Below are 14176 nucleotides of genomic sequence, written 5' to 3'. Positions count from 1 at the left end.
AAACCCATTTCCCATAATACCCTCCAATCTACAATTCTTCTTCTTCTTCTTCTTCTTCTTCTTCTTCTTCTTCTTTTGTTGCTGTTGTAGTCACCACCGCCACCCTAAGTTGCTGCCACTGATGAGCTACCGCCGTCGCTGCCATGAGTTGTTGCCACTGTAGTGAACCCTCATCGTGAGCCCTCTTGGCCGATATGATCCCTCATCTTGAGCCCTTAACCCCACACATTTCTTTATCCATTCGTTCCAAATAATTCCACCATTATTGACATCACAGCTTCGGCAAGAGAGACACTGCAGCAAATCCAAAAGGAGCAATAAGCTACTATCACCGGCATTTACTATTTTTGGATTAAAAAGATATTTTCTTTATTAGAAAGATATTTTTAAAAATTTATTATCTTTTATTCATTTCCTACCGTCATTCCAAATAGTATCTAAACATAATAATTATATTTCAAATACAATTCCCTTACCTACATAATTCTATTCTTACTCCAATTGTATTTTTATTCCACAAATCAAACGTAAGACCTATGTGATAACAAGAGAATGAAGAAGAAAGAAGGCGAATCCTTTTACCCACCATCTTTTTGGCCGTTAAAATTATGTTACAATTCTAAGTTTTTTCCAATATTAGTTAGATAGAGATATTCATGAGAAAGCCTCTGAGAATGTATGTATACTCCACGCACACCTTCGGCTCCCAAACACAGAAGCCTCTCTTCCAAAAATAAAATATAAAATATTTCCCTCTCTCTCTCTCTCTCTCTCTCTCTCTGTCAGATAGCACTGATATAAGACAGTACAGAAGCACATCCTCCCGAAAACAAAAGAGAGAGAACACCTTCGCAGGCCACTCTCTCTCTCCCCACTCTCCCATTTTCAATTCCAGTTCCAAATTCAAACAAATTCAGAACACCCATACGGCCATACCCCCCTCCTCCCTTGAAATCCACAACCCTCTTCCGGTTTATCGGGTTCCGGATCTGCCACCCGTTTACCCGACACCCTTGCTTCGGGTCTTCAACCCCGCCTTCCCCCTTCTCCCTCCTCTCTGTGTACCATTTTTACCCATAAAAGGCTGTACTCTCTTAATTAGGACCGCAACCACCGAACAACAGCCATGGCGAGCAACACTCCCGACGGCCTAGCCGACGATTTCTTCGAGCAGATCCTAGCCGTGCCGTCCTACGGCCCCGCGGGGGAGGTGGCTTTCGCCGGCGGCGACGCCAATCTTGGCGGAGCCTCCATGGGGCTGCAATTAGGTTCCGGCGGCGGCGGAGGTGGAGGCGGCGGCGGGTACAGAGGGATGGGCATGCCTCTTGGGTTGAACTTGGAGCAGGGGTTCATCCTGAAGCCGGACGAGGATAAGCGCTTCCGAGAAGAAGTAGTTGTTGATGCAAACAGTAATGCCTCTTCTTCCGGAATGCCTGTAAGCTCTCTCTCTCTCTCTCTCTCTCTCTCTCTCTCTCTCTCTCTCTCTCTCTCCTTTTTTTATTTATTTTTATTTTTATTTTTTGGTGGCATTTTTGGGGCCTCTTCCTCGAGGGTAAAATTGTCATTTCGGGGGAGTATTGTAATGTTTGGGGTTTGTCTATGCTTAATGATGGGGGAAAGATCCTTTCTAAGATTTTTGAGTTTTTCACGTACTTCAAATCTTCTTTACGTACTTCAAATTTTCTTACCTCCGCTAAAACCAGCTACTTTCGCAGGAAACAAACAGCGACTTTCAGTTTACTCGATCTGCGGTTTCTTGTTTTTTGCAGGAGAGGGATTCGGTGCACCTGACGAGTCTGTTTCCAGCTTTTGGGCAGTTGCACGCTCAGTCCGTCCGGCCGCCGGCGCCGGCGCCTGCTCAGCCGCTGATTCACCACCAGGTACGTAAATTTTATCCGACGTTGGGGGTATTTTCGGTTCAAAAAGTCGAATGTCCTGCACGCGGTTTCCGGGGCGTTCGACACGTCCACGGGTACGTGTCCGCACGGCGCGTACGTGCGCGCCTCCCCACGTGCAGTGTAGGGTGCGGGACTCTACGGTCCTTTCTGGCATGTCCAGGGGTAATAATGTAATATGGGTCTTTGAAAAATGATTTTTGCCCACGCGCGTTCCAGGTTGGCAAAAGCGCGTGTTGAGTGTTGCCATGGCCCATACATAGAAGGGTAGAAATAGAATTGTGTTGTGTGGTATGAACTGTGCTGATGGATGGATGATTGGGGCCAAACACAAAATCATTTTTTATTTTGCCACTTCTTGCCCAAATTGACACCCAACTTGTCCTTATTGCAAAAAGTAATAATTATGTTTGGACCACCAGAATTTTTAAAACTTTGCATTTTTGGTCTGGCACACTCAAATTTATTGGATATGTTTTGTCTCTATTAAGGGAAGTTTAGGCTGATTTGCATTATCTTTTCAAAAATAAAAAAATGCCCTCAACTAAGTTATGTATTATAACTATAATATTTATGGTATGCAAGTGATTCAATAAATTTATTTATTTTAAAGTTTTGAAAATTTAAACAAATTTTGTAAAATTCCCATTATGTTTATAATTCCCACTACTCCTGAAAAGTAGAAAATTTTAGAAAGTGAGAGACAGTGCCCACAGCTAGTTATCCGTTAAGCAACCTAAAACAGTTTTCTATCAACCTTTCAACTTTCTTCCTCAATCAACTTTCCAAGAAAAGAAACCCTTACTACCCCTTCACATGTTTTTAAATAATAACTAACACATCAAAATAATGACAAGTATGCAAAACTCTATAGCCCCCTCTGGCCTTGGCTAAAGGTGAAGTTTGGAGTTCAAACCCTGCCGCCTGCAGCGCACATCCGCGATTTACCTCCTATGTGTTGGCTGAGAGCACGGTTGGTGTAGGCGTGTGATTAGTCTGGCGTGTAAGTCTAGGACAACTGGTGTATCCAAGAAAAAAAAAAAGTATGCAAAACTCTATTTTACAAATTTACATTCTCTTTCAAACAAAAAACCTTTCTTATTTTTAGGCGCAACCATTTCTAAAATATCTCCATCATTTCTCATGTCTTCTCAAAAATAGAAAATTGAAAAATTGTTTTAAATTTGAACTCTAGATTATCTCCACACACCTAGTGCGGGCATAGGCTAGTAACAAGAAAGAGAAAGACCTGTGAGGAATGGTTCTTCGTGGAACGTAACGGATGTTATATTAATATTTGAAGATACTAAAATGATGTGGGACTTGCACCAAATCATATGAGTTATTTGTGTGAGCCCAAGTGCTTATTTGGCATCTGAATCTTACATGGAGGAACCGAATCTTGCAAATCTTTATCCAATATTAGTTTTGTCAATATCTAATTAAGAATTTCTATCTCTTGTTTGATCCTCTAACAGCCATTTCATGTGCAACCAACATCTGGAGGAGTTGCTGCTGTACCACACCCACCTGTCATACGCCCACGGGTGAGAGCCAGACGAGGTCAAGCCACAGATCCCCACAGTATAGCTGAGCGGGTAAACTTGAGTTCTTTCTAGACCAAAAAATGAAAGAAAAAATATTGCAATACACCCATGCCATCATTTCCGGTCAGCACCCAACTAATCCATGGGGAGAATGGGTCTTTCCCTCTCTTCCTCCCTGCTTAAAGACTAACTATACTTTTGATACATAAGAATGAAATAAAGTTTGTCGCTCTATTTTTATATTTTTGTCACTTTTTTTTTTCATTCCCTTTCCACCCCATTCCATTTTATAAAACCAAATGTGAAGTAACATTTTGTTAGAATTAGAAAGTCGCAACCTCCAACACTTAAAAATCTTTATGGCCAATGGAGTAAGCACTTCCTCATTGAAGGTATTTCAGACTGCTGCCTGTAATTAGGTGGCTTGAGATGTCACTACCAGAGTGAACTGAAAGCTGATAAGGCGTGGTTTCTGTTCACAATTTTGTAGTTGTGGTTAGAATTATGTCACGTTTGGATTGTGGGATAGAATGTGGTGGGAATGGAATGGAATAAAAAATTGGATGGAAAACATGAAGAAATCAAGTGACAAATTTGATTTCATTATGTTGTACCAAATATATAGTTAGTGGATTCCACTTCTACTGTTTGTGAGAGAGAAAGTAGCTCAAAAATTGAACTGCTTGCATTAATCAGAAATTGCCAGGCTTTATGTTTTACACGTTGTTTCCTCAAGGTGGAATAAATGAAATGACAAAAAAAAAGGAACATAAAACTCGTATGTAGAGATCTGATGTGACTGCACTGGCAGTGGAATCCTTGCCTGCCAGATATTAGTTTTGATGTCAATACTGCATCAGGTTATGGAAAAGATATTGTTGCTTTAGATTTTCCATAATATTACATAATGTTTGATTTGCGGAATGGAATAAGGTGGGAAGGGAATGGAATAAAAAATTAAATGAAGAACATGAAGAAATTAAGTCACAAATTAGATTCCATTCTAACAAACTAAATGTATTGTTAGGGTCTTATTGGCTCTATAACATTAATACTTGGTTTCACTTTATTCTTTTTTGGCATGCAATAGCTTGTTTTCCGTTGTCATTGAGTGACTGCATTTCTTTATCTTTTCTATTACGGCTGCAGTTACGTAGGGAAAGGATAGCAGAGAGAATGAAGGCTTTGCAGGAGTTGGTTCCTAGTGCCAACAAGGTCAGTGTCTTATCAGCGAAGTTTATAATTTTATTCCATGATTTTTAATCGTATCACCATTAATCCATGATTTTTAATTTTTCCTTTCAATCACATCAAGTATATTGACCCACCATTCACTGCTTGATTGTGTATATATATATATATATACATGTATAAATTTGAGCTTCTCAGCTCCCACTAATTTGCAGTTTTTGAGTTGTGACTTGTACTGATGTATTTCCAAATTTTATGTAAAATTCTATTTACAAGACTTGCAAGATTTTCTGTAGCAACTTGAGAATTGTGATCCAACAATATTTAATGGACAATACTTAACAACAGATGAATAAAAAAGAGCAGTTGCTGAAGTAGTTGCATGACAAAGGTGTTTGGTGCAGGTTGTCGTGCTTTAATTTTCTTTACTCTTGGCTATTTGTTATTTTAAAATAATGATTTTAACAAGATGCCCTAACTTTATTCTATTGAATCCAAACACAAAACATGTTGTGGGGAATAAGCCTAATTTTTTAAAGTTGGGCCAATAACCTTGCGTTTGATTGCTTGAGAAGGATTTGTTACACGTGCAATTGTAGCTTGAGATAGCTTTATACACCAAATTTCTGCAATTGATTAGTTCAGTGGAGCATATCTCTAAGCACTTCCCAGTTATTTGTCTCCTTTATCATATAGGACTTCTGAATTATCCTGGAAGTTATTCGTATATTTTGAAATTCATTCAAAATGCATTATGGTTGCTTCCAATGATCATCTAGGGGTCTCTGCTTTCCAGGATCTGTTTCCATTTTCTCATTCCCTGACATGAGAAACAGAGATGGGAAAAGCTTTATCAGGCGTCAGGCAGTCCATTGCTATGTGCAACTAACTTGCAACAATCGAATCTTTTTTATTTTTATTTGGGGGGAGAGGGTTGGGGATAAAAGATGAGAACTGCATTTGTATGTATGTCCAACAAAACCATGGTTGTAAATCTTGGTAGCGGGTAGCATAACAGAACGGTAATGGGTGTAGCTGGTAGTGGGAGTAGCGGATGTTACAAAATGGGAAGCGGGTGTAACGGCTGTGAATTTTTTCAACCATACACAACCTTATGCATATTAGTGTATTTGCATGTTTTAAGCTTTTAACTCTTTTTAGAAGGAGTTTGTGTATTTTGGGTCCTTAGTTCAACTAAGTTTTTTGGTTAGGGCAAGAAATTTACATTTGTTTTAAGCCACCATTGACAGAAAATTTTGTGTGGGTGTGTGTATTTATACTTTTTCATTATTCTTGTGTGTGATAAGTTGATTAATAAAACAAAATACATTGTACACTCTATTAATCTATTAAACACATAAGACATATGAATAAGACAAATATACAATAACTAGAAAAGAAAAGAAGGTTGAAATTGAAAAATATAGAACATGAATATTAAATTGCTAATACTATCAAAATAAAATATTTTTTTTAACAAATTAGTATTGCCAAATTGCTAATTAATGCGTCTCTTGTGATTATTTAAAAGAAGTATTAAATTTTGTGTCATTATCATCCTCATTATAATCTTTTCCCCCTCTCCCCATTGTTTATTGAAAATGATTTATGAAAGGGGGGAAAAATGAAAGTGATAAGAAAAAGTAAAAAATAAAATATATTTTTTCTAGTCTTGTAGTGGTTACATAACTACCATAGCAGCCTTTACGTAAGGTTGCAGTTTGTAACGGCTGCTATGGGCATGAATTTTCTCCCCACCTATTTCACTGTGTGTAATTGGTATCATTGGTATCTGGAATCCAAAAAAATGTTACATAATGGTGTTATGCAACGGCTGTGGCTGTCATTTAAAACCTTACAAATCTATAAAATATGACATGAACATATCAATTTATTTGATGTCAACAGAGTAAAATCATGTAAGAAATGAAAATGTCTATGGAGAGCATCATTTGTCAAAAACATCAAGGAAAGTTAAATTTGTTGGCACTATCAAACTATTGCCCATTGGAAGGAGTCATGACTGGTGGCCTGCCCTAGCAATGTTTATTCATATTTAAAGTAAGGTCATTCTTGATTTGATAAAATCGACAGCTTCCTTCATAGACAAATATGTCATTACTGGGATTCAGAAAAGCATTCTTGGCAATTAGAGTTATTGATTGTGTTGATGCTGATAATAAATTGTAGCAAACTAGTGGGCTTGCCATTGAGATAGCAATTTCAAATATATTTTCAAGGTCTTATTCACAAGCAACCACACCTTTTATCTATAGGGATTTAGAAATACACTCTGTAAATGGAACTTATTGAGTGTGTTGAATCTGTTGATGCCAAATATAAATAAAGCCAAGTTCTCCTAGATTCCTATATCCCAGTAAAAAACAACTACTGTATATTTGATAAGCAGCATTCTTTTTCTTTTTTGGTTCAAGACTGCCGAGCAGGTCCTTGCATAATTTTTAAATTTTAAGGCTCATTGTTTTGGAGCCCAACTTAATGGCCTAAGCTTTTGTGTCAAGTGGTTATTTATATGATATCAGAGCCATTCTTGCTGCGTAAATTTGTCTATTGTTGAATCATCCTTAAGTTGGATGTTGTTATTCCTCTAATGGGATTTTTAGTTTTTTTACCTCTTCATGTGCAATGGGCTGTACTTGATGGGGACTATTAGGCTTTATGTACATACTAAGCCTGCAAGATTTGAACTTAATCTTTTAGGTTGAATGGTTTGTTTACTTTGAATGTATGGTTACAAATCCATATAAATTGAACAAAGTAGAATGCCTATGTTGATTTTGTTTAACTAGTAGAATTGATATATTGCAATTGTGTATGCAGACCGATAGGGCAGCTATGCTTGATGAAATTGTGGATTACGTGAAGTTTCTAAGGCTCCAAGTCAAGGTATTTATTAATAGATTCCTAGCATGCTCATTGTGCTAATGTAAGTGTTAACAGGGGGTCTTTATTTTTATAAATCCTCACTTTATTTTCTATATTTAACCTTTTAATTCCTTCTTTCACCGATGTCGGCAACTCATTTATTAAACTTGTCGTTGTTTTGGGAAGTTGCAACAATGCCTGCGAAGTCGTTTGATAGATGTCTTTGAAAATCTTTTGTCATGCTCTCATTCATTGTAGGGGCCCTATTCTGTTGAATTTTGTGGACACTAAGCATTTTCAAATGTAGTAGTTACAAAGTCAAGTGTGAATAGATATTGTATGATGTCCTCAGCCTCCATAATACAATTATGTCACACCTGGAAAGAATAGAAGATGACAACTGCCCTATTGCTTCAATGTCAATCATTTCTGAAAATAAATTTATATTTCTTCTTTTATATATTTATTTCTCTAATTGATGGATTTAATCAGGTTTTAAGCATGAGTAGATTGGGAGGAGCGGGTGCAGTGGCTCAGCTGGTGGCTGACGTACCTGTATCATCAATTGAGGTAGCTAGACTGGAAGATTTATGACGTGAAAATCTTTGTGTTAATTTTGTAAAATATACTTGCTGATTTCGTGAAATATATTTTCTGTTTCCCTGTTTGTTTGCGTCATATGTTTGTAAGTACATCAATGTCATTGTACATTAAAATGTTATGTAGGCACATGCATGATACCTAATGAAAAAGTTATATTGAAGGATATGATTAGAATTTTATTTGCATATATTCTTTATCCATGAAGTATTTAGTTGTATCAGCACATTTGTCCATTTGCCCATCGTTTAATTTGTAACTTGGTTCAAGTTATTGTCCTCATCTTTTTGACTATCCAAGGTTTCCTATTTCTTTGTATCTTAAAGACTCTACTTTTTGATTATCAAGGGAGAAGGTATTGAAGGTGGCACCCATCAGCAAGCTTGGGAGAAGTGGTCTACTGATGGCACAGAACAGCAAGTAGCCAAGCTGATGGAAGAAGACATTGGAGCTGCCATGCAGTTCCTGCAGTCCAAGGCACTTTGCATTATGCCAATATCACTTGCCAGTGCAGTCTTCAGAACACACCAACCAGATGCGTCAACCTTCGTCAAGCCCGAATCAAACAACTCTTCATAGACCTGAAACGGAAGTATGCAACTGCATGTGCCTGTCAACAAGCCCCCGTTGTGCTTCTAAGGCTTGCATTCCTGCTTCGTTTGATAGTCCCGTTCCGACCCACTTCGGCATATACATACTTCTTACTGCACTCACTCTAGCTAGCTTCTAGCTTCTAAGACAATGGATGGTACTCCGGAATGGAATGTCTCATAAGTTGAATGAAATAAAAAGAATTTATGAGAAACAAGAAAAATTTGGAAACAAATTTTATTTCATTCCATTCTATTCCTATGTACCAAACATTGCATAACTCTATTCGAAAGAAATCAAGTCGGATGTTATAGTTGCGCTGATGTACTCCACTTTTCTCCAGTTTTGTCAAACAAGAAGTGATTGTCATGCCCGAGGGAGAAAGCGGCAAAACCCCTAGGCACTTGATGTTTTGCCATGGCCTAGTCAAGAAAAGATTTGTCAAAGCTCTACTTATTTGCAGCTGTTCTAGTATCAGTGGTGGGATTAGTGGTGGATGACCAAAATGTCGATGGTGGGGACTGTCGTTTGTCTTTTTTGGATAGTGGGAGTAGGGACCTTTTAAAAGGGGTGGATGGGTACTCTTATATGATGTATTTGTAGAAGTTTTAATGCAAGTTGAAATGGATAATGGTTGGTTGTCTTTAAAAAAGTGACTTTGGAAGCTTCTGGCCTCTGCAATTGTATGTTTGTACTCTGCAATTTAATTTTTTAAAGGGTGAAGCTAACCCAATGGCCAATGGGATGCCTTGTTTTGGGTCGTTTGCTCAATGATTCTGGGAATTATTCAACGCATGGCTCTTTTTGGTATGATGATGAGATGAGAACGGCAGTGAATAAGGGTTCAGGGTGCATTAAAAATATGACTCATATTCTAATGCTGCTATCTATGTACACAAAAACAAGAAGGAAAAAATGTGTACTCAATAGTAAGAGGACAAGTTGTTTTATTTTGTGCTCTTTTTTCTTGTTTCATTGCTCTTCATGGGGTCAAAACTCCTATGAGAGCTTATTTTTGTGCATTCAATCAATTAAAAAAAATTGTTCCAACATAATTTTTGGAATCATTTGATAAGTTAAGGGTAGGTAACATGTTAGAATTATTGGTATAATTTATTAATTTATCAAAATTTTATTTATTGATCCATTGTTCTAGAGCAAGCATATGATCTCACTATGCGCATATGATGAGTGGCGGTAAAGGAGAGAAGCAAGTTGTATACTAGTCATGAATATTAATAAATTTGTCAAAAATTTATGTATAAGGTTAATTATAATAAATATTTCTTTTCATTTTTTAAAAAAATTAAAAAAAAAATTATCTTTTATAATTAAAACAAAGTTTTAATGATGTATTCTAATAATTTATATTGGTCAAATAATTTATTATTTTTAACAATTATCCTTTCTTGTATTTAAAGGCTATGGATTTTACTTATAGCTACCCCTTTCTTACAAATACTTCAGAATCGATGAAAATCATTATTTGCATAACAAAACCATATAAATTGAGTGTTATGTTGGAGTATCTTGAAAAAAATTATATGGTTATGTTACTTAACACTTGTGGTGTAGAGGATTATAACATACAACAAGGGCGATACTTGTTGTACTATACTAATCAAGGGTTAGTTTCATATTCGCCGTGGGTAATCTATATTTTTACACTAAGGGTGGTATAACTAGTTGAAAGGCTAAAATCTTTGTTTTCAACTTTAACAAATGAAGATGTTGGTTGGCAAGAGATTATAGAATGAATATTACATTTTATTATGAGGAATCTAGATCGATCGTAGAAGTATACAACTAGAGAAAAAGATATGTGGTTGTTTTCAAGTTGACAAGTTTATAATCTAGTAATAAATAAAATCATCTATCCATTGAGAATCGACTTAGTATGATCATATTAGCATGATGAATTGTGCTTCGTGCGAAATGAAATGCTACTATATGAACATATGACACAATTCATCTAGCCTTAGAATTTAAGTGATATGATAGCATTAGCAAAATGCATGGCCCCTTGCGTGGAACAAGGTGTCCCCATATGGACTCACATGCATGCTTCACTAAGCCTCGAGAGTTTACATGACAAGGCTACATTAGCATTGTAGTGCCTCGAACCTGGTGGGACCCGGAGTGCTATTCCTCATAACATATGTGTCTGATACCATATATATAATGAATCAATCCCGAAGTGGGGTACTGGGTATACGTGTCCATAACTCTTTACCTAACATACAGCGAAAAATATAAATACCACAATAACTATACCAGAGTTCTAATACCACTATAATTATACATATACCTCAATAATGACTTATTTACATCCCAAATAGTCAAGAGCATATCTACATACACATATCAATATCTCACCAGAATTTACTTACAAAACACTAACTAATCCCGACCTCAGGGCTTGGTTCCTGGTACTTCCTAAAATGTTGAAATTATTGGGGTGAGACACTTCTCAGTAATACGTAATAGATTATCATCAGTGTGTGGCAGATGTGTTTTTACATAAGCAAAACATAACCATTAATTTAACTTTAACTAAAAAAGGCATTTATATACCATAACTCATGCCTATACAATTTTAAATACATATTTTCTACTCAAACATACTTTAACTTAATAGATAATCATGTTTCCATAAATTTTTATATATATATGTATATACATAAAAGAATTTCCCTGATGGAACTATCATATAACATCATGTATAATCCCCCATGATTAGGTTGTGCAGCTTGAAGGCTGGACTTAGCCATGGCTGGCCTACCAGGCTAAGTCAAAACTATTATGTCTGTAGTATGATTGCCCACCCAACCTAGTCCGAACCCAGTGGATAACCTGCTCCTGCAATACATCACTTTAAGGGCCAATCGACTGCAATCCGCCTACACTTTCTTGATAATGTGGCTGCACTGCATGTAATACTAGTTGTGGTACCGTGCTCTGAATCATAACTAGTCCATCAGGGTTTTGCTACCATATAATACAATTCATATAATAAAACTGTAACATGATTTCATTTTCATAAGTCTATGTAAAATCTGACATGTTCACAATTCTGTATAAAATCTGTCATATCATATCTCTGTATAAAACTATCATTTCATAACTCGGCATAAGCCGTCTAAACTCGGCATAAAGTCACCTGAACTCGGCATAAAGCCGTATGAACTGTCATTTCATTACTATATATATAAAAAAACCATCATGTTTAATCATACAATAATAATTATTCCCATGCCACATGATTTGACTGATAAATCATAATATGATAACTGCCTAGGAAAAATATATTTTACTGAGAAATAAACGTATATTCATCTTCTAGAATTTACTTAACTCAAAATATCAGATTTTTCCCAAATACACGTATATATATAATATACCAAATTATCATTTTCCTATGCCTGATTATTTAGAAAAATCATATATAACAATCCTGTAATCATAGACTTCATTTTAATCGGTTAAATTTTCAAAAATATCTGACATAATTTATTCCCCTTATTTTATCCCTGGAGTGGTGCCTACGATCCCCAAATGAAGAATCCACCTAGTTAAATTGTTTTGGATCAAAGCTAGGATCCTGAAATGGCATTTATCCTTCAATTTGGCTGAGATTTGGAGAGAAATGAGAGAGAGAGAGAGAGAGAGAGAGAGAGAGAGAGAGAGAGAGAGAGAGAGAGATTTCGCAGCCCTAGAGAAAGAGACGGAGAGAGAGAATTTTTTTTAAAATAAAATGAGCTTAAATCCCTTTTATAGGCTACTACGCCCGGACAAAACCGTCAACGGTTTCCCTCAAATCGTCAATGGTTTGGTCTTTAACCAAACTGTTTTACCTTTACTGGCCCTTGGTAATTTAAAACCGTCGACGATTTTCCTGAGCTCCACCAAATCGTCGACGGTTTGGTCTACACCAAACCAAATTCCTTTATTTTATTATTATTATTATTATTATTATTATTTTTCCAGGTCTCTACATTCTCCCCTCCTCATAAAAATTTTGTCCTCGAAATTTGCTAACTAGCTCTTATACCATCATTTGGAAATCTGTAACACCTCCAAAATAAATCCATAATAAATATAAAAATGACATCATCATTATGGGGACCTGTGACGCCCTGTGCAATATTCCATACAAAATCTCTGTATAAAATACACTATAGTAACCTGTGATGCCCAAAGTGGCACCAGGTACAACAATCCTCAACCTAACATAATTTAATTAGCGGAAGCATCTAAATATATACATACCAACTACAATACTAGAGTACTTCTATCTCCAAAATACATATACAGTTCCCCAAAATCATGTCACGTCCATAATCCTTTTCCAAAAACATAAAGTACTTCCATATACATCCCTGTGTTTCACTAGTACTCACCCTGGACTATGCAATCTAGTCCTGTCCTAGAACACTCTAGGTCTGATCTCTTGAATTCCCTGAAATGTTGGAAAATTAAAGAACTGTGACACCTCTCAGTAAGAAGGAATAAATTATTATTAGTGCGTGGCAACATGAGTTTTAGTGTTCTAAATATACAATCTTTATTCATCTCTTCTTATATTGTGAAATCATGTAACACTATACTCACGTGTATATACATACATACATACATACATACATATATATATATATATATATATATATATATTTCAAAATGCTTACTTTTCTTTTCAAAACCTACTCTGACATGTAAATAACTCTGTATAAGTAAATATGCATATATACATAGAAGACTGCCCTGGATGGATAAACAATCAACATCATAAATTAACCCCGCATGATCCGGGTTGTGCTGCCCGAAGGCGGGACTTAGACATGACTGGCCTAACCAGTCTAAGTCAGGTATATCTGTGTCTGTATCTGTATCTGTATCTGTAACTATAAGCCTGATTTGCCTACCCAACTGGTTTGGACTCCAGGGGGTAACTCTACTCTTCTATGGCTAAATCGGCTGTATACCACCAACACGCTCACAACAGTGTGGCTGCGTTGGTATCTATGAAGCTATGGCACCGTGCTTAGCTATGGTCCATCAGTTGAGCAAACGGTCGGTTCGGCCAAATTCGGGTGATTAACCAAATTAACCAAAAAATTCGGCTAAATAATACCATTAACCGAACCGACCGAATTGGCAGAGGAAACCGAATCGAACCGGACTAAATTACCTATTCGGGTAATTCGGTTAACCGATTTTAACCGAAATTATTTAAAATTAATTATTATATTAAAAAAAAAAACCAAATCCAGCTTAATTAAATACCTTACTTATTAATTTTATTAATAAAAATGATATTTTACCATAGAACAAAGAACCCAAAACAAGAAAAACGACGACAAATAATAATAATAATAATAATGACCAGTATAAGCAAGCTTAATTAAACTCCTTAATGCTTTTGCATAAGCAAAATAGGGTTGTTCACAAGAAGCATAACCATTAACC

At 36.3% G+C, this 14176-nt stretch overlaps 1 protein-coding gene across 1 annotated transcript; it reads left to right on the top strand.

The window, feature by feature from the left end:
* Positions 1-683: 683 nt before the first annotated feature.
* LOC131152642 (transcription factor UNE12-like) lies at positions 684-9450 on the top strand. The gene is made up of 8 exons (XM_058104410.1): positions 684-1435; positions 1770-1880; positions 3374-3493; positions 4592-4657; positions 7475-7540; positions 8012-8089; positions 8468-8711; positions 9054-9450. The coding sequence occupies exons 1-7, from the start codon at positions 1127-1129 to the stop codon at positions 8696-8698; spliced, it is 981 nt and encodes a 326-aa protein (XP_057960393.1). The 5' UTR covers positions 684-1126; the 3' UTR covers positions 8699-8711; positions 9054-9450.
* The last annotated feature ends 4726 nt before the right edge of the window (positions 9451-14176 follow it).

The sequence above is a fragment of the Malania oleifera genome, chromosome 4, assembly GCF_029873635.1.
Source record: "Malania oleifera isolate guangnan ecotype guangnan chromosome 4, ASM2987363v1, whole genome shotgun sequence".
Taxonomy (NCBI): Eukaryota; Viridiplantae; Streptophyta; class Magnoliopsida; order Santalales; family Ximeniaceae; genus Malania; species Malania oleifera.
Note: the sequence above shows the minus strand (reverse complement) of the source record. Positions and strands in the feature narration are given on the sequence as shown.

Excerpts from the sequence above, each read along its gene's own strand:
- LOC131152642 (XM_058104410.1), top strand. The coding sequence starts at position 1,127 with ATGGCGAGCAACACTCCCGACGGCCTAGCCGACGATTTCTTCGAGCAG. Across the intron at positions 1,436-1,769 it reads CCTCTTCTTCCGGAATGCCT|GAGAGGGATTCGGTGCACCT; the intron begins GTAAGCTCTCTC and ends TGTTTTTTGCAG. Across the intron at positions 7,541-8,011 it reads TTCTAAGGCTCCAAGTCAAG|GTTTTAAGCATGAGTAGATT; the intron begins GTATTTATTAAT and ends GGATTTAATCAG.